The sequence below is a fragment of the Gobius niger genome, assembly GCF_951799975.1.
Source record: "Gobius niger genome assembly, chromosome: 2".
Lineage (NCBI taxonomy): Eukaryota > Metazoa > Chordata > Actinopteri > Gobiiformes > Gobiidae > Gobius > Gobius niger.
The window spans coordinates 43,200,551-43,223,812 of NC_136853.1; the positions used below are offsets into that span (position 1 = coordinate 43,200,551).

Below are 23,262 nucleotides of genomic sequence, written 5' to 3' on the forward strand. Positions count from 1 at the left end.
AGACGAGGAGGAACACAGGAAGTAATAAAACATGGAGAAGTTAGTGACGTGTTGGTTTCCAGATGTTTATCCAGAGGTTTATCCGACAGAAGCGAGGATGATGTCGACGACCGTCTCGTCTCCGCTGCGAACCGTGACCTGCATCGTGACGCCGTCCGCCAGAGCCAAGCGAGCGCGGACCAAAGCGTCATGGCCGCCGCGAAACACTCCTGAGGAAGAGAAGGCGTTAAGGAATGAGGCTCTGGTAACAGGTTTCAGGGAAGACATGAGGGAAAGAAAGTTGAACAAACAAAACTGGCTTAAAGTCACAACATCGTTCATTTTTTTTAACTGAACAAAGTGTCAGCGAGGACGACTCCAGCTCGTCTCCATGAAAATAATGACTCACGGCAGTTAATGTGAGATTTAAATAGGTAATCCAAGAATGGGTTTGGATGAGGACCTATTACAATAACGGGCCATTTAGGCGCATGCTTTGTAAGGCAGGGAAATCTGTCCACGAGCCCAGGTCTTATTACAAAGTAAAAAACTTAAAAGAAAATCAACAACTTTGGTGTCCAAGTTCTGTGAAGTGAATTAGGACCATTTTGATGAATCCAAAAACCAATCAGATCAATTGTTTACCCCTTGGGCAAATTTTGCCGCCTGCCCGTCCACAACTAGGAAGAGACTGGGGTTGGTTGTAAAGAAAAAAAAAAATGGGGGCAACACGCTAGAGCTCTCTGCTCCTATAGCCCCAGCGACTTTGTTTACTTTATTGTCCCCGTAGGAACAAGGAGCAATGGTCGGGGACCAGTCTCCATGTGGAGCCTGGAGGATTCACCTATTTTACATGTTTTTAGTGGTAGGGGAAACCTACGCAGACACGGGGAGAACATGCAAACCCCCACGCAAAGGCCCCGTCCAGGAGGGAATCGAACCCGGGACCTTCTTGCTGTGGAGTGGAGGCGCTAACCGCTGTGCTACATTGTGGATGGGTCAAATGCAGAGAACAAATTTCTCTACAGAGATTAATAAAGGATAACTTAAGGTCATTTTCAGATTCTGCGTTTCAAAAATGTTTTAAATCAGTAAAAACTGACTGGACTCACCTGCGAGGAAAAGGACGTGTGAGTTTTTGTTTTCTGGAACCTTGTCGGAGCGCTCGCACGGCTGCATGCCCAGGAAGCTGACGATGTTCCCCACGGCCTCTGGAGACGCCACCACACAGAGGAGTCATTGGAGGATCAGAAGGATCGTACATCATGTTCTTAAACCGTGTCTTACCGTCAAGCGTTCGTACAGACGCCAGAGCAAAAGTCTCTTCTTTTTCAAACTCGTCCCCGACTTCTTCCCACGCGGCGCCGAAGTTTGGTTTCAGAACCTTCTGAATGTGGTCGGCGACGGTCACCTCCAGGTCCTCCAGCTGAAGAACAAGCAGGAAACCAGGACTTTATTACATGAGGGTCAGACTGTCCAGTCGCCTTGTTTTTACTCTACAAGACTGACAAGTATTTATATTCATATTGTAGCTTGTATTCATGTTTTCTCATTGTCCTTACATTTCTTAAGATATTGGTACTTTAATGATACTAAAATAGTCGTCGTCAAGAACCAGAAAACAGAATGTGTGGAAGATCTGCAAGTTTACAATATCGGGTTCATCTCCAATGGCAAGAAATAGGTGAAAAATTAGGGCTATTAAAAATAAGGGAAGATTGGGGAAAAGTTGGAGGGAAAGTGGAGCCAATATAGGGAGGAAGGGGAAACAAATTGGGCAAATATTTGTTGAATAGAATATTTTTTATCAATTTCCCCCACTTGTCCTCATTTTTTTACCCAAAGTGTCATGCACGTATAAGCCCAGCCCACATGGGCTTATCAGACACTATAAACATCATGTAGAAGAACCGTCTTAACAATATACTTTACAGAAATTAGAACAGGGAGCTTATATATACAGTATATATGTATATATACATATACATATATACTGTATATAAAATGAGGAAAAAATTGGGGAAATGACATTTTTAATGTACAAAACACTAGAGACCATAACGTTAAAACCAAAGTAGGATTTCAAAAAAACACAATTTTCACGTCATTTTTGCTCTTATGATTAATCTATTACTAAAATAGTTGTTGACTATTTCAATTATCGATTAATTGTCGATTAATTGTCTCAGCCCTACTTTCGATACTTTTATTTTTCGATACTGTGGGACCTAAACGTTTTGTTCCAAAGCCAGAATGGCATCGTTTAACGGCACCAGCCCTAGTTCTTACTTGATGCAGTGATTTCCCCATTGTGGGACAAACAATAGTTTCATCTTAATTCAGACTTCGCTGTATTATGACATCAGTTTCCCTCCCACGTACCACATATTCGTCGTCGTAGCCGTCGTCATCGGGCTCTCCCGTGTTTGGGTCGCAGTCCCTCACCAGGTACTTCATCGTGCAGCTGAACGTGCAGGAAACTGGACACAAAACATGCACAATAAGTTAAAACAATCACATCGAGACTTTTCCCCCATTCAAGTCACTTTGCATTTTCTTTAATTCATATTTCAAACCTGAAGAATGTGTTTGGTTAATTATCATCTTTGCTTCTACACTGCCTCTCCTCCCGCCCCCTGTACCTGCTGTGGGGTCGTCGTCGGGCAGCTGCACCAGAGTGTAGCAGGAGCCCGGCTGACTGTAGGGCAGATTCGCCGCCGGGACGTACTGGACCACCTCGTAGGACTCCGAGGGCTCCATCTGCACCACCACCTGGAGACAAAAAGATTCTTCATTTAGCAGTTTCCTATAACACGAGATATAATAAGCAGCTCTCTCTCGTTTTAGCAATACTCAAGAGTTATAGAATATTGCCGTTTCTTTCTCGCCCTTGTGGTGTTGAGGTTAGTAAACAACTGATGTCCAAGATTTTTCTATTTCTCAAAAAATGTTGAAAAAGCCACAAAAAAGTGACGAATATGTAAAATAACAATAAAAATGTGACAAATGCGAGGGAAAAAAGTTTATAAATATTTATAAAAGATGAAGTAAAAAAATACCGGTGGAGATTTCATTTCATTCAGGACGGTCGCTCTGAATCCTGAGGCCGTTTCTTCTTCGGCTGCATCAAGTGAACCTAATGTCTAACTGTAGCGTCATGAAATGCAAATGGTTAGTGCTAGATCGTCTGCTCCGGAGGGACAGTCTGCTGTGAAAACGTGAGATATCATGACATAAATTAAGGATAGGGCCAGGGAAATGGTTAACCTCTTAACTCCCGCCTGAACCGAGAGGATGTTTTTCCTCACGTCATCAGATTTTTTTCCCAACATTTTTTTGTTGGGTATTCAACTCATTTTTGTAATTTTTTTGTCATTTTTTTTATCACATTTTTGTCATTTTTTCATCCATTTTTAATCAATTTTTTGTCACATTTTTGTAATTTTTTTGTCGCATTTTTGACATTTTTTCGTAAATTTTTGTCAATTTCTTGTGACATTTTTGCCACTTTTTCATAAATTTTTCGTTACTTTTTTGTCACATTTCCATCATTGTTTTATTGCTATTTTCACAGCTTTTTTCCCCAGAAGCTTTTGGACTGGGGTAAAGCCAAACTGGAGAAAATGTGCTCGGTTCAGGTGGGAGTTAAGGGGTTAACTTTAAGGATTAGGATTATTTGTATTTTTAGACAAACCAACTCATAGATCTAAACAAACTCACAGCAGACCATCCCTCCGGAGCAGACGATCTAGCGCTAACCAATGCAAATGTGTTTTACGTGAACAAAGCTCAGAGCTGATCCTTTGGCAGAGAATTTACATGATCTGAGGCTCTTTCAGACGGTCAATAGAAGTTTGGATGATTTTAGTCTCTCCCTTTCATTTTTATTTAGTCTTATTTTAGTCGACTAAAATATCTGGACATTTTAGTCACAGTTTTAGTCTCATGAAAAACTTTTAATTTAGTTTTAGTCCAATTTTAGTCGTCAAAAACATCACTTTGACTAAAATTAAGACTAAATATTTTAGTCGACGAAATTAACACTGCTAACCATATAAATGTCTGTGTCGATAGAATAATTTTAACCATTTTGCATTTAAAAAATAACTTATATTTGAGCAGCATCAGCTTCGTGGTTGTATGAGCTACGCAGCGGCGGAGTGATCTGCTAGAAAATAGTCCCTCGAAATGCGGTCAGTCATGTGATGCAAGGTCAGTTCTATTTTAAAAAATTATTCTATCGACATCCTGAAATATCCCTTAATATATGATAGATATATTAAGGGATATTTGTAATTTTGATTATTATGGCTCAGCTTGTAAAAACTCCAAATAAAAAAAATCGCATAAGATTAGAATATTTTGAAAATGGACTAAGCCATAATCATCAAAATTATAACAAAGGCTTGACATATCTCACTTTGCAGGCGATGAGTCTGTATCATTACTTGGTTTCACTCAAAAAGTTGTTAATTCGGGTCCGAAGTGCCGTCATGTGCGAGCTTAATATAGAACCTGCAGTTACGCTTAAGACCTGAGGTGGCAGCAGTGAGTATACAAATGACAATTGGTCCGTGTGCTCATATTAAGCTGGATTTTGTGTCGTCTTGATTATAATTAAACGAGACGATGGGGAAAGGCGGCCGTACCTTCTGCAGGAGCTGGTCGTTGAGCGTGTTCGTGCAGTCGAACTGGAACACCATGTGCCGGGCGAACGTGTGCTTGACGCAGCGCACCACGTACTCCGTCTCCGCCTCCGTGAGCTGCACCTGGTCGGACGACTTGAACAGAGGACCCAGACTCTGGAACTCCGGGATCGCGGCCAGTTGTTCTGCGAAGACAAACGCACCGTGTCGATTCTGTTTCTCATTGAGGAAACCGTCAAATGAAGGCGAGGCTTCACCTTGGTAAATGTCCTGGCGGGACGGGGCGAGCTTCTCCGGCAGTTTGCTGGTGGCGATTGGGGCGATTTCTTCATGATAAATAGAGGAAAGTGTTAGGAATGGCTTTAACATTGGCTGTGATTGAAGGGCGGCGCCTGTACCTGTTTTCTGCTCTGTGATGGGGGCCGTCGCCAGCGGGACGGACTTCATGTCGAACGGTTTCTCCGACGGCTCCAGCGTGTACTGATGAAGAGACTTCTCCAGACCGGGGACCGACACCGACAAACCTGAGACCAGCAAAGTCTTTCATTTCAAAAGAGCTGAACACGAAAGCTAAACATCAAGTGCAACGTTGAAATGTGAGTTTTACCGTTGAAGATGTAGGCAGCGTTGAGCGCCTTCTGCTTCTGCTGCAGAACGTTCATGTAAAAGGTCGCTCTGTCTCGAACCTCGTCGTCACTGTCCATCATGCACCTGAAAGAATGAACAAAAGTAGCTCAAAATGAAGCAGAATCACAGCTCAACATCAGTGTTAATGTCGTCGACTAAAATAGTTAGTCTTAATTTTAGTCAAAGTGTTATTTTTGACGACTAAAATTGGACTAAAACTATGAGCAAAATGCCCAGATATTTTAGTCGACTAAAATAATAATAATAAGATCTTTATTTATATAGCGCCTTTCACAGACATGGTCACAAAGCGCTTTACATGAGACAATTGTACATTCACTCCATACTCGGTGGTCTAAACTACGTTTGTAGCTTCAGTTTCCCCTGGGGGAGACTGTCAGAAGCGCTTTCGCGACTACACACGTCTGCGCCAACGGACCCTCTGACACCACCATACATTCACTCACACACATCATTCACCCTGGCCTATTGTACATGTTTTTAGTGGTAGGGGAAACCGGAGTGCCCGGAGGAAACCTACGCAGACACGGGGAGAACATGCAAACTCCACACAGAAGGTGGGAATTGAACCCGGACCTTCTAGCTGTGAAGCGAGAGCACTAACCGCTGCGCTACCGTGCTGCCCTAAAACACGACTAAATAAAAATGAAAAGGAGAGACTAAAATCATCCAAACTTCTATTGACCGTCTGAAAGAGCCTCAGATCATGTAAATTTCTGTTAAAGGATCAGCTGAGCTTTGTTCAGGTGGAGCAGCTCCATGAAGCAGAGGAACAACATTAAATATGATTATAATGAATATTATCAATGCAAAGTCGACTAAATTCGTCTTAAATTGACTAAATTTACTTGCAATTTTAGTCGACTAAAACTAGACTAAAATCGAATTACATTTTTGACAAAAGACTAAAACTAAATTAAAATATGTTGTCAAAATGAACACAGCTCAACATGCGCCCATATAAACTCACAGTGTGTGTGTTAGATTCTCAAATGAAGATTCAACTCATACAGTATTTATGGCAAATGATGGAATGAGCTGCGTTTGCACATTATGGTTTTAAATCTGTTGTTAAAACGCACTTCGGCCTTTGACGTCGCCTGAGATTTTAGACATTTTATCAGATTTTATTCATTTTTGTTTGATGCACTTTCTGTATTGTACTGTTTTCATCTTATGTTTTACTTTTGTATCACTTTGGTAGGGCTGCTCGATTATAGAAAAAATAATAATCACGATTATTTTAGTAATAATTGAAATCACGATTATTCAACCGATTATTTGTCTTTATTTTATTTATTCATTTTTAACATTATTGGACTACATTTTCTTTAAAAACTAGCATTTGTTTTTAATATGCTCACGTTTCTAAACTATAGGGACTCCTGCCCCCTGCTGGCCAGCCCTCACACCTGTCCAACAGAGCCGCGCGGCCTGATGACATCATCACACAGCGCTAATGTTTTTTATGTATAAAATTAATTGGGTTAGCACCATTTAAGAGACTGAACCACCGAACCACATGTGAGTAAACCCGTCCTGGCTCTTACCTCTGCATCAGGACCAGGACACTCGGGAGCAGGTCATCATTCTGAGCTCCAAATTTAGCCAGAGCGCTGACCGCAGCTGCAAACAAACATGGCTCCCGTTAGCATTTGTACAGCTCCTATAATGACACGAGCCTCCCAGATAATAAGCCGAATGCCCATCTCGGGTCGTCCGTTGCATTATGGGTAATGGAATTTATTCTGACTACCAAACAAGATTGATGGCTAGCGTAAAGCAACGAAGAAAGCTCTGATTTGGACCGTTTAACTTTTCATTTCTATGGTTTTAACTTTAATTAGCATAAAGTCTATTTTTGCACCAGGGTTGCGTACAGATAGTCAGAAACGGAAGAACTGAATGACCGTTCATATGTAGAGATGCTTCAAAAGTGACGACCAGCCTAGTCGTTGTTCATATAGTTTGAATAACTATGTGAGAAAAACATTTCTGACCCTTGAAGGCGACTGTTGGACAAAGTCCAGGGTCTGAAACTGTGGCCTCATGACGCCAATATTCAGAACATTTAAACTGAATGAGAAGCAAAAACATAGAATCCTTGTTTTGTTTTGTCAATAAGGAGGTGGACAGTAAACAAAATCTTTGTTTTAATTGTGACAGAGATCCACGTACACATACAGGCTCTGCCAAATTTACTTTTTTTTTTACGAGTGATCTGATGGTGTACAGCTAATCGATCGCTAATTTCACAGATGGAAATTTACCCACTATATTTAACATCAGCACCGTTTTGAAACTTTCCCTTGTGATTTAAAGACAAATTTACATGATTTAAAAAGTGGCGGCATAGACAGGCGGTGTCTGTGTCGGGCTGATCCCAGGTCCTGTCTGCTATGGTCTGCTATGGTCCACTATGGTCCACTATGGTCCACTATGGTCCACTATGGTCCACTATGGTCCACTATGGTCCACTATGGTCCGCTCCTGCCTACGGAGCCGCCGTCCTGACTTTTCTCTCGCTTTCAAGATATTGACAACACAAATATTTGCACGAAAAATCACTTGAGACTTATGGTCTTTAAACCAATGCCCGTAAGCCTTATTCATGGTTATGGCTCAATATACTTCAGTGTTCTTCTCGCTCCGCTGCCTGAACTCACACATTTCAATAGCGGAGTGGTTTGTTTGGTAGTCGAGGAGGAGCCTGATTGATCGGCATTCGGCTTATTGCCCCAGTACATAATATTTAGACAATCTGAGACTTCCCCAAACACTGAGGCATCTTAGATACAGATATTTTCATCAACAAATGACCTCTCACTTGTAAACTGTAGTGACACATATGAGGAGGCTAAAGAGAATGACTCCCTGATAAATGGCCTCACCTGCGCGCACGGCCTCGCTCTCCAGCACCACGCGGTTGAAGATGAAGCGGATGTACTTGGACGGCTGTGGCGTTCGCGGACCCTCTTTGCCCAGGAGGTGCAGGATCTTCGTGGCTAGGACGGTGTGCTCGCAGTCTTCGATGAACTCGCACAGATGGGCCAGTCCCGTCTCCTTGCTCTCCGGGTTCTCCTCGATGATGCTGATGATGCAGTCCACGATGGCTCGCTTGTACTCGAACCCGCCCTGAGCAGAACAAACTCAGACACTTAGAGCCAGAATGTCCACCCAGGGCACATTCTTCATTTCAAAGATAATAAACTACTTTAGACTCAGTTCTGACATCGATGTGCTTAAGTCCCTGGTTCAGTCTCCGCTTAGTTTGGATTAGACTTTACTGTAATGTTATTTGTCAGTTTAATCTCTGCCTGAACCGAGCACATTATCTCCAGTCCGGCATTACTCAAATCTAAAAGCTTCATGAGAAAAGCTGCAAAATAGCGGCAATAACGTGATGAAAAGGCAACAAAAAAAGCCACAAAAGACTAACAAAAAAGGCAACAATGATGTGAGAAAAACGCACCAGAAAAGCAACAACACAATAAACAACAAGCGACAAAAACATGACTATGAAAAAGACAAACAGTTGCAGAAAAGCAATGAAAAAGCAAAAAAGAGACAAAAACATGTCAACAAAAAAGTGACACGTAAGTTTTTTTTTTTTAAAGAAATGTCAGAGTGTAAAAAAAAGTGTAAAAAGGCAAAAAAAAAGTGTCATTGTCAAAAAAGTGTAAAAAATAAAGTGTCAAAAAATGGTCCAAAAAAGGTGTTAAAAAAATTGTCAAAAATTGTCGAAAAATATTGAAAAATTTTGACACTTTTTGTGACAATTTTTGACTTAAGTGCAAAAATTCTAAAAAAAAAGTGTCAAAAATTCTCTAAAAATTGACAAAAAATGTAAAAAAAAAAAAAAAGTGTCTAAAAATGTCAAAAATGTTCTAAAAAGTGTCAACAATAACAAGAAAAATGACGAGGACATGAGGAATGTGACAAATGCGGTGACAATGCAACAAAAAAGTTTTGCTCACATGAGGCGTTACTCTGGCCTATAGGCTGTAAACTCTCCAGTTGAGAAGCTTTTAGATTTGGGTAAAATTGTCAAAAAAATCGTCAAAAAAATTGTCAAAAAATGTCAAAAATAGTCCAAAAAAAAATAGTCAAAAAAAGTGTCAAAAAATTTCTTCAAAATTGTCAAAAAAGTGTCAAAAATTGTCAAAAAATAGTCAAAAAATAGTCAAAAAAAGTGTCTAAAAATTTCAAAAAAGTGTAAAAAAAATTGTCAAAAAAAAGTGTCAAAAAATGTCAAAAAAATTGTCATTTTAAAAAAAAAAAGTGTCTTTTTTTTTTTTAAAGTGTCAAAAAATTGTCAAAAAAGTGTCAAAAAAAAATGTCCAAAAATGACATGAAAAATGACGAGGACACTTCAAGAATGTGACAAATGCGGCGACAATGCAACAAAAAGGTTTTTCTCACACGAGGCGTTACTCTGGCCTACAGGCTGTAAACTCTCCAGTTGAGAAGCTTTTAGATTTGGGTAAAGCTGAACTGTAGATGTGCTCTGTTAAAGTGGGGGTTAAAATGGTCCAAACGTCTCTTTTTCTGAGGCTTGAGTGAGTCCAGGTGAACTCACGTCGTCTCGGAGCATGTTGGAGAGGAAGTTCATCATGACGCTGTGCTTTCGGGGGTATTTCTGGCAGAGGGCGCTGATGGCCTGAACCACCACCACCTGCAACAGAAACAGGAGTTTTCACACACACGTTCTCTTCAGAAGGACCTGCGACTGCGTTCGTGAGCGCTCGCCTTGAACTCGTCGGAGATCTCGGACACGAAGGAGGAGATCTGCTTCATGAGCCGGTCCACGCTGCTCTCAGAGCCCGTCTTCAGCAACGTGGTGATGGCCAGGGTCGCGATGCTGCGGTTCGAGTCCGTGATCAGGTTCTCCAGGTCCAGATTACAGGCCGTCACAGCCGAGGGGTGCTTCATCGCCACCTACAGGAGGGGCAGGTCAGTGTTGGTTATTTATGAAAACATAAATACAGATGTTTTTACTTCTGATTTGCTCAATGTTTTTTTCAGATTCAGTAAGGTCTTATATACAGAAGAGGTCGACGAGTCGGGTTTTTCTAAGGCCGGGGGCGATTTTTTGGGCCGATGCCGATATTCACAGCCGATACTTTTGGTTGTTTTTTCCAAATGTCTGGTCTATTCTGTGTATGAAGATTGTTAACTGTAAACTGTGTCAGCATTAACTGTGACAGCCGGGGGTGCTTTATTGGGGGCATAGAGCTGATTTATTTAAAATATTCCTGTAGGTAGTATTAGTAGGTAGGCACTGATACAGGTTTTCTGCTTCTTTTTTTATTTTTATTTTATTGACCTTTATTTAACCAGGATAGTCCCACTGAGATTAAGAATCTCTTTTTCAGGGGAGTCCTGGGCCCAGAGGGGAACCTATTGTACATGTTTTTAGTGGTGGGGAAACCGGAGTACCCGGAGGAAACATACGCAGACACGGGGAGAACATGCAAACTCCACACAGAAAGGCCCCGTCCAGATGGGAATCGAACCCAGGACCTTCTAGCTGTGAGGCGTGAGCGCTAACCGCTGTACTACCGTACCTTCTGATACCAATGGGGGGGGTTTGAGTATCTTTCAACATTAACCAATAACAAGACCCCTCTCTTAAAGAGACTATACAGAGTTTAAAAATGTTAAAATTAAGTATTTTCCTCCCCCTACATGTTCCAGCCATGTCCTAATGTGTAGAATGAGCTCAGATCTATTCACAACTGCCTCTAAAATCCTGCACTGTCACTCAAAAAGTTGTTACTTCGGGTCTGAATTGCCGTCATGCACGAGCTTCATATAGAACCTGCAGTTACACATATGACCTGAGGTGGCAGTAGTGAGTATAAAATGGCTAACTTGCATCTAGCCCCTTTAAAAGTGAATGCTCCTCACTTTCCCGTGTCAGATCAATACAGTCAAGATGTTGCCATTTTTCAATTATATCAATTAATAAACTAATGTAAAAAATAAAACAAGGATAACTGGACCTTTCTACATTATATCCTTGGCTAGATGACAGGCCTTATGTTGTATTAATATTAACAGCTAATGTGATGTGATCATGTTATTTTAGATCAGTTATTTCATAAATTAAAATACAAATACTTGGCCACTACAGCTGTGGCCGATCTTCTTGTATTTCTTTACGTGATCTGGTCATAGTTTCTGTCCCAGCCTTGATTAGTTGCTGTTAGCGTTAGCTTGTTGCCTCAAGCTTTAGCATAAGTCCCAGTCGGTCCCGGAGATATATCAGTCGGCCAATATATCGGTCGACCTCTAATATACAATAATTAAACTACCCACATATTCGGGACATTAAACATTCGCTTGTAAACTGGAAGCTTGATGGTTCAACTCCAGCTTCAGGCACTGCTGCTGTTTCTGAGGGTCGGATTCACAATAATCAAACGCTCGTTCTAATCCAAACGTACCTTATTGAGAGTCCTGACAGCAGCGTATCTCAGCGCAGCTTTGGGAGAACTGCAGAAGAGCTGCAGGACTGTGGAAACGAGAAGATTCATCAAACTAACACACAAGTGGCAAAGTATTGAAACATTTCGGCCTGAGAGCGTTAAATCTGGGTTTATACATGTGGCAGCAAGTCAAATTCAAAGCTTTACTACATTACCAAACGCTACAGACTAATGCTTCGTCCACACCAAACTCGATTTGGCGCCTCCAAAGCGTCAGGTTTACATATAAAATACATGGAGGACGCGCCTCCGGGGGGCGTCAAGATGTCCCGCAGCGCGTCACGCGCCTCCTCCGCGGCGCGTTTTGAGGTTTTTCGCGCTTGGTGAGCGTTTGACGCGCCTCCAGGGCGTCGAGCGCGGCCGACGCTCGAGTTGAGAAATGTTGAACTTTTTGGCGAAATTCGCGAGCGTCGACCAATCAGGAGCTTTCTCCCCATAGTGACGTACGTTGTAGCTGAGCCACCGGGGCAGATTCTACACCAGCCCCACAGATGTAAACAAGTCGCAAGTCACGGACGTAGCTTCTTTGTGAACCGGAGCTACAGCCGCTCTGGGACTTTTTTTTTTTTAGAAAGACACATCAGAGCTTCTTTATCTAAACACCAGGATTAAAAGCGGTGGAAGTACCGTTGAAAGCGACTCTCGTCCGAGCGCAGCTCCTGGAGCAAATGGTGAAACTCGCCAAACTGAGAACGCCTTCGGACGATCTCATGAATCCAGACACGGCGCCGACGAGCCCGTAGACGACGTTGTCTGGCTTTATGAAGCAATAAAAGCCAAGCCACTCTCTCTATGTCATCCATGTTGAAAACTGATAACTGACAACGGCAACAGAGATGTTCCTCCCAACGCGCTCCACGACGACGCTCTTCTCTTGACGCGCGTCGAGAGCGTCTTGACGCTTGGTTACGAGCGTCTGACTTGAATGAGCACAGGCGTCCAACAACGGGCGTGACGCGCGTTTTTGACGCCCTAATCGAGTTTGGTGTGGACGGAGCATAAAGCGTGTCTGTGAGTGAATGCACTGACCCGAGACGGCCGGCGCCAGCTCCCGGGCCGTGCAGTTGGGCATGTGGACAATGGCCGACGCCGCTTCGTAAACGACCATCTCATTCTTGTTCCTCAGGCAGCTCTCGATGAAGTCAAACAACGGGCTGTCGTGGCTGCGGAAACAAGGAGGAAGAGAAAGGATGTTACGTTAGCTTGACTTTTAATTCATCTGAAACTCGAGTTTGAGACTTGCAGAGTTTCATTTGATTGTCTGATTTCAAACAGCTGCAGTGGGAGGGAAATGTGTGTGAACGCTTTGGAATTGCTCGAATTTCTGCCTAAATTGGTCATGAAATGTGGTCTGAGCTTTATTGAAATCACAAGAATGAATAAACAGTGTCGGCTTGAACACCTCCCAAACAATTACATGTCATCATATTTTTAACACATAACGAAACTAGACACTCTAATAGCTCTGCGTGTGTTAATTTTGACAACATATTTTAATTTAGTTTTAGTCTTAGTAAATGTTAGTCGACTTTGCTTTTAAAATATTCATTATAATCATATTTAATGTTGTTCCTCTGCTTCATGGAGCTGCTCCACATGAACAAAGCTCAGCTGATCCTTTGACAGTGAATTTACATGATCTGAGGCTCTTTCAGACGGTCAATAGAAGTTTGGATGATTTTAGTCTCTCCTTTTCATTTTTATTTTAGTCTTATTTTAGTCGACTAAAATATCTGGACATTTTAGTCACAGTTTTAGTCTCATGAAAAACTTTTAATTTAGTTTTAGTCCAATTTTAGTCGTCAAAAATATCACTTTGACTAAAATTAAGACTAAATATTTTAGTCGATGAAATGAACACTGCTCTGTGATGAACAGAAGTGAAATAAATGACGATCAAATCTAGCAAAAAGTCAAGATCTGGACATTTCAAATATATTATTGCGTTGCTTTTCTATTTTTTTAGTCCGAGAGGGCGAGGTGCTGCGAACAGCTGCAGAGCCGACACTTCTCTCTCTCTCTCTTTGGAGCGCGTTTGACAAAGCAGAGCGGCTTCCAATGGACAGATGGAAACAGTTGAGATTTTAACGTTTCTCTGAGTTTTTAAATGGTCAAAATCGGTCCAAGGACGACTGAGAAACATCCTGTTCAAGTCTTCAATCCGAGAACCAGCCTGTTTAAATGCACACGCCATAAAAGGAGATCGATCTGCGGCAACACACGGAGTTTAAAAACAATGTTGTCGTTGAAAATTGACTTGAAACGGAAATATTTAGGCTTTTGCCTCTTCCCATAACGTTAGTGTCCGTTCAGAGAGGAGAGAGGAGGAGAAAGTTGGAGAGAGGAGTTAATCAGAAAGGAGAGTGTTGCATAAAACACTAATTATTTCAGAATGTAGAAAAAAATAAAGAAAATAATGATTTTGATCTAAATTGGCCTCTGTTGAACTTAGATTTCTCAGGAACCGTAGAATACGCTGTGGTGCTACAAATATCATCAAAAACGGTCTGGACTGTTGGCACTCAATGTGTTAATGGCTATAACATGTAACAGCAAGGAAAAAGTAAGTGAACCCAGGAATCTCACTGAACTGCAACAGTTTTGTAAAGAGGGATGGGCCAAGATTCATCCTGTTTGATGTGAGCGTCAACTTAGGCAGAAATGTGAGAGATTCCTCAGCGTTCACACACATTTCCCTCGCGCTGTGCCGGGGCTTCAAACGTGTTGTTACTCACCCTCCCTCAGTCTCATCCAGCAGTTTGCTGGCGATGCGGATCAACATGCAGTAGGCGAACGGAGACTTGAGGCCGGACTTGGTGAACTTGTTGAGCATCTTGGTCACGGCGAGGCGGTCGTTCTTCCTCAGGTGGTACAGCAGGCCCAGCGCGTGGTACTGCGGAGGAGAACGGACACGATCACATCCGGCCCCTTTTCAAAGGGAATTCTTCAGGAAACAAACCTGGACCATGATGTTGTCACTCGACGCGGCTTCTTGGGCTTCGTTGACCCAGCGCTTCACCACGTCGTAGCTGCCTTTCACCATGTGCTGCAAAACAATACTCGTCGTGAATATTGTGGAAAAAATCTTAACGTTAAAGGGATATTTCAGGGTTTTTTACATACGGCCTCATTTCCTAGTTATCCAGAGTGTTGCTGATTTATGGAGATTTAAAAAAAAAATTTATTCATGCATATTTGACAAGTTTAGTGATGCTAGTCTAGTGCTAGTGCATGTCTATGGTAACTAGTAGCCTGCATTAAACACAGTCTGATCCAAGCACAGAGCACCTGAGGAAAATCACTTATAACACCAGACCAGTGTTAATTTTGACAACATATTTTATTTTAGTTTCAGTCTTTTGACTAAAATGTAGTTTAATTTTAGTCAAGATTTAGTCCAAAAAAAACTTTTCCATTTTAGTCTAGTTTTAGTCGACTAAAATTGCAAGTAAATTTAGTAAGATTAAGACCAATTTAGTCGACTTATATTTATAATATTCATTATAATCATATTTAATGTTGTTCCTCTGCTTCATGGAGCTGCTCCACATGAACAAAGCTCAGAGCTGATCCTTTGGCAGAGAATTTACATGATCTGAGGCTCTTTCAGACGGTCAATAGAAGTTTGGATGATTTTAGTCTCTCCTTTTCATTTTTATTTAGTCTTATTTTAGTCGACTAAAATATCTGGACATTTTAGTCATAGTTTTAGTCTCATGAGAAACTTTTAATTTAGTTTTAGTCCAATTTTAGTCGACAAAAATATCACTTTGACTAAAAGACTAAATATTTTAGTCGACGAAATTAACACTGCACCAGACTACCGATAGAATAACTGACCTGCATCACATGAATTACTGCATCATGAGGGACTATTTTCTAGCAGATCACTCCGCCGCTGCGTAGCTTATACAACCACGAAGCTGATGCTGCTCAAATAATATCTTTTAAATGCAAAATGGTTATAAATATTCAGTCAACACAGACATTTATATGGTATAGTCTGGTGTTACAAGTGATTTGCCTCAGGTGCTCTGTGGTCAGACTGTTTTAATGCAGTAGTTACCATAGACATGCACGAGCCTAGCACCACTAAACTCTTCAAATATAAGGACTGCATGAATTAAAAAAATATATATCTCCAGAAATCACTCTGAAATGAGGCCCCATGTCAAAAATCCTGAAATATCCCTTTAACATTTCAACATAAAACGTTCCATTCAATTTCAGCAAAATTGTAAGCAGTTTAATTGCATGTCAAAATAAGACTTAAACACAAAATCAGGGTCAAAACTAGACTAAAACTAAATTTTTTGTACATTACTGTAGAGCAGGGGTGGGCAAAATCCGGCCCTTCAGGACAGAACCTCTGGCTCCTAAGATGATTTTGAGAAATATTATAACGCAAATAAGAGATCAAACACCTGTTAAAATACTCTAAAAATGCAGTGTTTTTAAAATGTCCTGGCAGAACATCCCACTTGGTCACGTATAACATAGAACAGTGACCCAAAAGTGGGTTGAGGAACCATTTTCAGTGGGTCTAGGGAACCTTTTTTTTTTCATCCATATTTTCCATCTGAAACTGCATGGAAACACACCAGAGTCTGTTAAAATTAATATTATTGGGTTGGTTTGATCTCTTTAAAGCATATCTACTGCTTTTTCAATAAAAAAAATGGTTGAAAATATTATATTTTATACCATTGTCATTGTCATTGGCTTGTCATCCAAGGTTAATGGTGGGTCCCGAAAACAAAACCACTTGAGAACCACTTAGCATTTGCAGAAAAAAAAGTTCTTTACTTCAGGCTATAATGATGAGGTTCGGCCCTCTGTATTTTGGCAATGATGAATATCGGCCCACCAGGACTTTTTGCCTACCCCTGCTGTAGAGCATGAGTAAATTAGGGTTGTATGACATTGGGTGTAAAATATTGCGTTAACAATTTCTTTACAAAAGCGTCTCAACACAATATGTTCTATTCTATTCAAACACAAACAAACGTCCTCTAAATCAGGACCAAAACGAGGCTAAAGTGGAACTAGGAAAAACTACACATAAAACTGAACTTTTGCACATTAACAAGTTCCAAGCGTTTTCTGTTTTATGTTGAGTGTAGATCTCAGTCAGATGAAGTCTTACCAGGGATGAGACCAGGGCGGAGCTGGACACAGAGGGAACCTTGTCCACGATGGCCTGTTTCATGTACCTCTCAATGGCCTGCAGCATGGTGGTCTGTAAGGTAGTTTACAATAAAGTATTACAGTTAGGCTCGTTTTTGGAAGTGTTTTACTGCAGAGTGAGCAGCAGCTGAAGTATAAGCCTCGGAGTGGGCAGTATTCTTCCCTCATCCTTTATTAAAGCAGTACTAAGTAACTCTTCCCCCTAGAGGCCATAAGCGCAACTGCAGGTGTCGTAGCAAGTTACAATTTTTTAACTTATTAATTGTCTTGGAGAGTAAATCCTACGCTGACAGGAAAGGCGAAGGGAGAGAGGGTTACTGTGCATCCAATTATACAATGGAAATAATTTTTTTCACTCAAACTTGGCTGTTAATACTGTTTAAAGTGACATTAGCCCGCAGTTAGCTTCGCCCGTTAGCATGTTAGCTTCTTCTTCGTGATTCCATTAGTGTGTATTGCTTTCTCCGGACCGGTGGCAGTCAAGTTGCAAACATGGTTTTCTGTCCAGACACCAGGGGGAGATGAAAGACCCTCCAATCATCCCATAAACACTTGTATTACCCCCACAGGGACTACAGAGAGGATTTATTAAGGTAAACACGTTACTTAGTGCTGCTTTAAAGGGGCTAGATGCAAGTTGGCCATTTTATACTCACTACTGCCACCTCAGGTCATACGTGTAACTGCAGGTTCTATATTAAGCTCGTGCATGACGGCACTTCTGACCCGAAGTAACACCTTTCTGAGCGACAGTGCAGGATTTTAGAGGCAGTTGTGGTGAACAGGTCTGAGCTCATTCTACACATTAGGACATGGCTGGAACATTTAGGGGGAGGAAAATACACAATTTGAACATTTTTGAACTCCGTATAGTCCCTTTAAGCTGTGTTGCAAATGTCAACTCCTTATAACTGCATCGTGAAATAACTTCAATTTTGATGTGATATTTATATTTCTACTACTCCAAAAGTTGTATAGATACAGACGGCAACTCTGGAATCGCCCATATATGGTCATGTTTGAAAACAGTTAAGGGGGAAAACAAATTGGTGAAAAATCTAAACTTTCTCTAATTATTCAAAAACTACTTAAACAAATGCTGAATTATGACTATAGTTTCTACTAAATAAAGATACAAAGACATGGGGAGGAGCAAAGTGGTTCAACAGCCCATGAATACATTAAAAAAACGAGAATACAAACATGATGCTACATGTTAGTATCGTGCTAATGCTAACAGTAGCTAGCGCTTGCTATGACTGCCGTTTTTTCACTTCTACAGAACAATCTGCTGTGAGAAAATATCCATGCGGACCTGATATTTACACTTGACTTTATTTGTATGTGATAAATAAGTTCATATTCTGCCAGAAAATTGATTGGCTAAACAGAGTGAAACATTGTGTTTCCCAAAAGATTCTATTTTCCCCCTCGGCGAAGCCACGCCCCCTTCTATGACGAGATGCCGTATTTATCTATGTGCGGAGAAATGGGGGCGGAGTTAGCTCAATCCAAGCGTTTTGTCTTCCTGGTTTGAAAGATACCTCCAGAAAATACTTATATTCATCACAAAAATGAGAGCTCCATAGTAGTAGAGGTACAATACATCATATAAATGCCTATACTTTACTTTGCGATGGCTAAAATAGCAGGATCCCTTTAAACCAGTCAAACTCACATCAGTGATTCTGCACAAGGCTCTGATGGCCGGTCCTCGGTAAACGTCTTCCTTCCCAGTCATGTCCTTGGTCAGACTGCACAGAGTAAAAACAAAATATTACATGAAAGCCTCTGTACATTCATACAGGTGGTCAGGTATGTTCTGAGAGTATAAATTTCTTTTTTATTTTGTTGATAGACTGAACAGTGTGACAAACCTGCTGGTGACGATGATGACGTCCTCAGAGATGTTGGCCATCTCTTTGATGGTCAGGTAGCACATCCTCCTCAGAGTTTGCTGACAAAAACAGTACAAGTTCATTTTGAGATAAAGTCTTTTAACCTCTTAACCCCCACATGAACCGAGAGCATTTTCCCCAGTTTGGCTTCATCCAGATCTAAAAGCGGCAAAAGCGGCAAAAGAGCAACAAAAACGTGCCAGAAAAGCAACATTAACACAATGAAAAAGTGTGACCAAAGAGTGATGAAAAAGCAACAACAAAAATCAACAAGAAAGCGATGTTTTATCTTCTTGTGCAGCACTTTGGAAACTTGTGTTTAAGAAATTGGAATCAGTGTTAATTTCGTCAACTAAAATGTTTAGTCATAATTTTAATATTTTTGCCGTTTTTCATGAGGCTAAAACTATGACTGAAACAGATATTTTTTTTTGACTAAAATAAGACTAAATAAAAATGAAAAGAGACTAAAATCATCCAAACTCCCACTGAGTAGGAGTGTGACAATACATCGATTTTCTAATAAATACAGTATATCGCGACATTTTGGCGGGACGATACGATACCGATAGATACTTTTGATGACGTCATGCATAGACACAGACGGCATCTCGTCATAGAAGGGGGCGTGGCTTCGCCGAGGGGGAAAATAGAATCTTTAGAGAAACACAATTTTTCCCTCTTTTTAGCCATTTTCTGGTGGAATATGAACTTATTTATCACATAAATAAAGTCAAGTGTAAATCGGGCCCATATGGATATTTTCTCACAGCAGATTGTTCAGTAGAAGTGAAAAAATGGCAGTTGTAGCAAGCGCTAGCTAACCGTTAGCATTAGCCCGATGCTAACATATAGCATCATGTTAGCATTCTCCGTTATTCATGTATTTATGGGCTGTTGAACCACTTTGCTCCTCTCCATGTCTTTGTATCCTTATTTAGTATAAACTATATTCATAATTCAGTATTTGTTACAGTAGTTTTTGAATAATTGGAGAAAATTTTCATTTTTTCAAAATTGTTTTCCCCCTTAACTGTTTTCAAAAATGACCATATATGGGCGATTCCAGAGAGGCCGTCTGTTTCTATATTAATGAGTGACGTCATGCGCATTAATGGAGCAGCTGTGCTCCACTGATTTCAACAGAGGCCAATAATGATCAAGAATTCAGTCAGACCAGCAGGGGGCAGCACTACAGTGTTAAACACTTGGACCAAAGTCACTGTAAATGATGAATAATATGTAGTAGGTGAAAAGTAGCACGTTTTGATGTTTTAATTGTGATGGATGATAATATTGATGGATATTTTTGTGCAATATATCGATAATCGCAGTATCGGCGTATCGTGAGATAATCGTTATCGTAAGCCGTGTATCGCGCATCGTATCGAATTGTGAGGTAATAATATTATAAATGCAAAGTCGACTAAACTCGTCTTAAATTTAGTCGACTAAAATCACATGCAATTTTGGTCGACTAAAACTAGGCCAAAATTCAAGATCATTTTTTTGACAAAATATCGACTAAAATGTAATAAATCTTTTGTCAAAAGACTAAAACAAAATAAGAATATGTTGCAAAACTTAACGCTGTGCAATAGTAAAAAAGTTCGATTGGAAGAAATCCACGAAGGCGAGCAGTTTTGCAGGACTTCACTTTCAAATAAGGCGTGACACTGGCCTAAAGGCTGTCAGCTCCAGTCAGGAAGCTTTTAGATTTGGGTAAAGCCGAACTGGAGACAAAGTGCTGGGTTAAGGCAAAGGTTAATGAAGTTTAAATAACGTAACAAACTCACGTCGTTGGACTGAAACAGCCTGGTCATCGCAAAGAAGGCCTCAGTCGCCTCCGTCGTGCCAAAGTGCTCGCCCTGAGGAACGAAACAGAGATGAAGCCGGAGCATTTCAGAAGGAGGAGGAGGAGAAGAAGAAGTAGAAGAAGAAGAAGAAGAAGGAGAAGAAGAAGAGGAGGAGGAAGAAGAAATCGATAAGGCAGCTTAATGTCGAACCTGGTTGAGGAGGTAAATGATCTTGGTCAGTATGTGCAGACATCTTCTTGGGTTGATGGGGGTCTCGTTGAATATGCGAGCCTAAGAGTGACAGAAACAGAACACATGGTTACACACATTTTCTTTGCCACATTATGACGCCGTACTCGGGCCATATAGTTAAGATTTGAGTTTAAAAATGCAGTTCTATGAGAAAAATAAGTTGCAGATGCACAAGATTTAGAAACATGCAAATTTGTGAGAAAAAAATAGCAAATCTGCCTGAAAAAAAGTCACAATTTTGTCTCAGCATGTTATACATTTACATAAAGCACTCTGATGCTGTGAACCATGTGTGATGCAGTTGGCTGCGGTTCTTCAATGCTTCATGGGGCTTCGTCTTACCATCACTAGCATTATCATCAGTGTTGGGGAGAATGCTTTGAAATTGTATTTAGTTACTGAATACTTGCCTTTGAATTAACCAAAGGACTAGATGTTTAAATCCCAGGTGATTCAGCTCTGCATTGAATTGGGAGAAACTCTTGTTTTCAGAACCTTAGCTTCTAACCTACTCAGGGTGTTGTTACCTATTCAGCAATTGTGTCAATTGTGAACCAACCTATCATTAGGTGTTTCGGCCTTTTATCACAAGACACCCTCCGCTGAGATCTGGGCGTGTGTTGCATAGGAGCTGAGCGATCGTTTTGCCCCCTCATGCCGTCTCTTTCCTCCTCAGCTAAAGCTGATTAAAATGTATTTTGTATCATATTCCGTTATTTATCAGAGTGCTGTATTTGAAATACTTTGAATACTTTAATAATAATAATGCAGCGGTTTTATATAGCGCTTTTCTGGACACTCAAACACGCTTTACATTGCATTATTCATTCACTCCATACTTGGTGGTGGTAAGCTACTATTGTAGCCACAGCTGCCCTGGGGTAGACTGATGGAAGCGAGGCAACCAGTCTGCGCCATCAGCCTCTAACTCTCTTGGCAAATGGAGAAACAGATTCAGCATCATGTGACACATGTGCAGTGTTTGCATGAACTGTGGTATAAGACGTTTATATCTTCATTCTATTTTAGGAGGAAAAACAGGAGTAAAATATTATTTCTTAATAATATTGTGCAATATGGAGCTAACGTTTAATGATTGAGTCCTGGGATGTATTGCCTTAATATTTGGAAAGTAGCTGTATTCAAAATACTGTCAATTGAAAGTGTAACTTTACCAGCATAGTTGCTCAGAATGAGTATTCTAAATACATGTATTTAGTTACTCCTAAACAAGGCCTGTCACAATAACAAATTTGAAGTTGCTATATATATTGAGGCGAGAGTATCGCGATAAACAATATTATTGACTAAAGATACTAGATACTGTCAACTATCAGGCTTTGTTCTAGAAGTGCATAATCTGATCCTAAAATACCACACAAGCTGCAATAAACATGAAATAAAATGAAACTCAATTAGCTTCAGTTAGAAATCAAAGTTTTACAATGTAAGAATAGGGGGAAATGCTAATAAATTAAATATAAAATATAAATATCGAGCCCAAAAATAAAACGTTTATCTGTTTTTTATTGAAAACAGCGATAAAGTAATTATCGTGACAACCCCATCCCCAACACTGGTTATCATAACATATTGCTTTTAACCAGACTCTACAGCTCATAGCCATCTGCCAGGCCTGGACAGATTTTTTTCTGGCAAATTTGCATGTTTAAATCTCGAGGGAAATTTAAAAAAAAAAACTTCTCATAGATTTAACTAAAAATCTTTTTACTGTTTTCCCCGTCACTGACAGCTCTTACCTCCTGCAGCACCGCGCTCTTCTCCAAGTGCTGGAAAGGGTTCGAGCCACTTCCTTCAAACAAAAGCGGAGATTTTCAACTAACTTGCACATTTAAGAAAATGAATAAAAAATATAACGACACTGGTGTTTTCTGGTCGTAAACATTACAAGTGGGCACCGTCAGTGAAAGGTCTAGACATGCTAAGTAGCTAGCATAGCGCATTCAAGCTAAGCGCTCCACAATAAATCATGTCAGTCACAGAGACGAACAATGGCATAAATACACATATTTCAACAACACAATCCCAGGTTTTAGAGTAAGGCGAACATATATCCCTGACCTGGGCTAAGGCTCAACAATATGACGACTGAGTGAGTTAGCCGCTGCAGCTAAACCACCACCTCCACGTAACATTTGGCGTTTACCAGTTACTGCGTTGACTTTTTTATCTTACCAGACTCTTCGTCCTTCTTGTCAAACTTTTTAATCATTTTGTCGGAATGGATGTGCCGGACGAGGGCAAAAGCTGCTCTCTCCTGTGTAAAAATGAAAAGCTACTTCCACGTAGCCAAAAGGAAAACACACTTCCGCCTCAGGTCCACGTCGACGGAAATGACGTCACG

General features: G+C 40.7%; 1 protein-coding gene across 1 annotated transcript; it reads right to left on the bottom strand.

The window, feature by feature from the left end:
* Nucleotides 1–11: 11 nt before the first annotated feature.
* On the bottom strand, nt 12–23,254 carry copg2 (COPI coat complex subunit gamma 2). The gene is made up of 24 exons (XM_079552407.1): nt 23,094–23,254; nt 22,658–22,710; nt 20,856–20,936; nt 20,646–20,717; nt 18,829–18,908; nt 18,630–18,705; nt 16,911–17,003; nt 14,724–14,810; nt 14,500–14,657; nt 12,794–12,927; nt 11,723–11,790; nt 10,023–10,211; nt 9,853–9,948; nt 8,165–8,408; nt 6,824–6,899; nt 5,233–5,336; nt 5,024–5,149; nt 4,883–4,951; nt 4,629–4,810; nt 2,622–2,751; nt 2,362–2,459; nt 1,267–1,405; nt 1,092–1,190; nt 12–209 (listed from the first exon to the last, which is right to left on the bottom strand). The coding sequence occupies exons 1-24, from the start codon at nt 23,128–23,130 to the stop codon at nt 79–81; spliced, it is 2,622 nt and encodes an 873-aa protein (XP_079408533.1). The 5' UTR covers nt 23,131–23,254; the 3' UTR covers nt 12–78.
* Nucleotides 23,255–23,262: the final 8 nt, after the last annotated feature.

Excerpts from the sequence above, each read along its gene's own strand:
- copg2 (XM_079552407.1), bottom strand. The coding sequence starts at position 23,130 with ATGATTAAAAAGTTTGACAAGAAGGACGAAGAGTCTG. Across the intron at positions 20,937-22,657 it reads AGAGCGCGGTGCTGCAGGAG|GCTCGCATATTCAACGAGAC; the intron begins GTAAGAGCTGTC and ends TGTCACTCTTAG. Across the intron at positions 4,952-5,023 it reads CATCACAGAGCAGAAAACAG|AAATCGCCCCAATCGCCACC; the intron begins GTACAGGCGCCG and ends TTTATCATGAAG.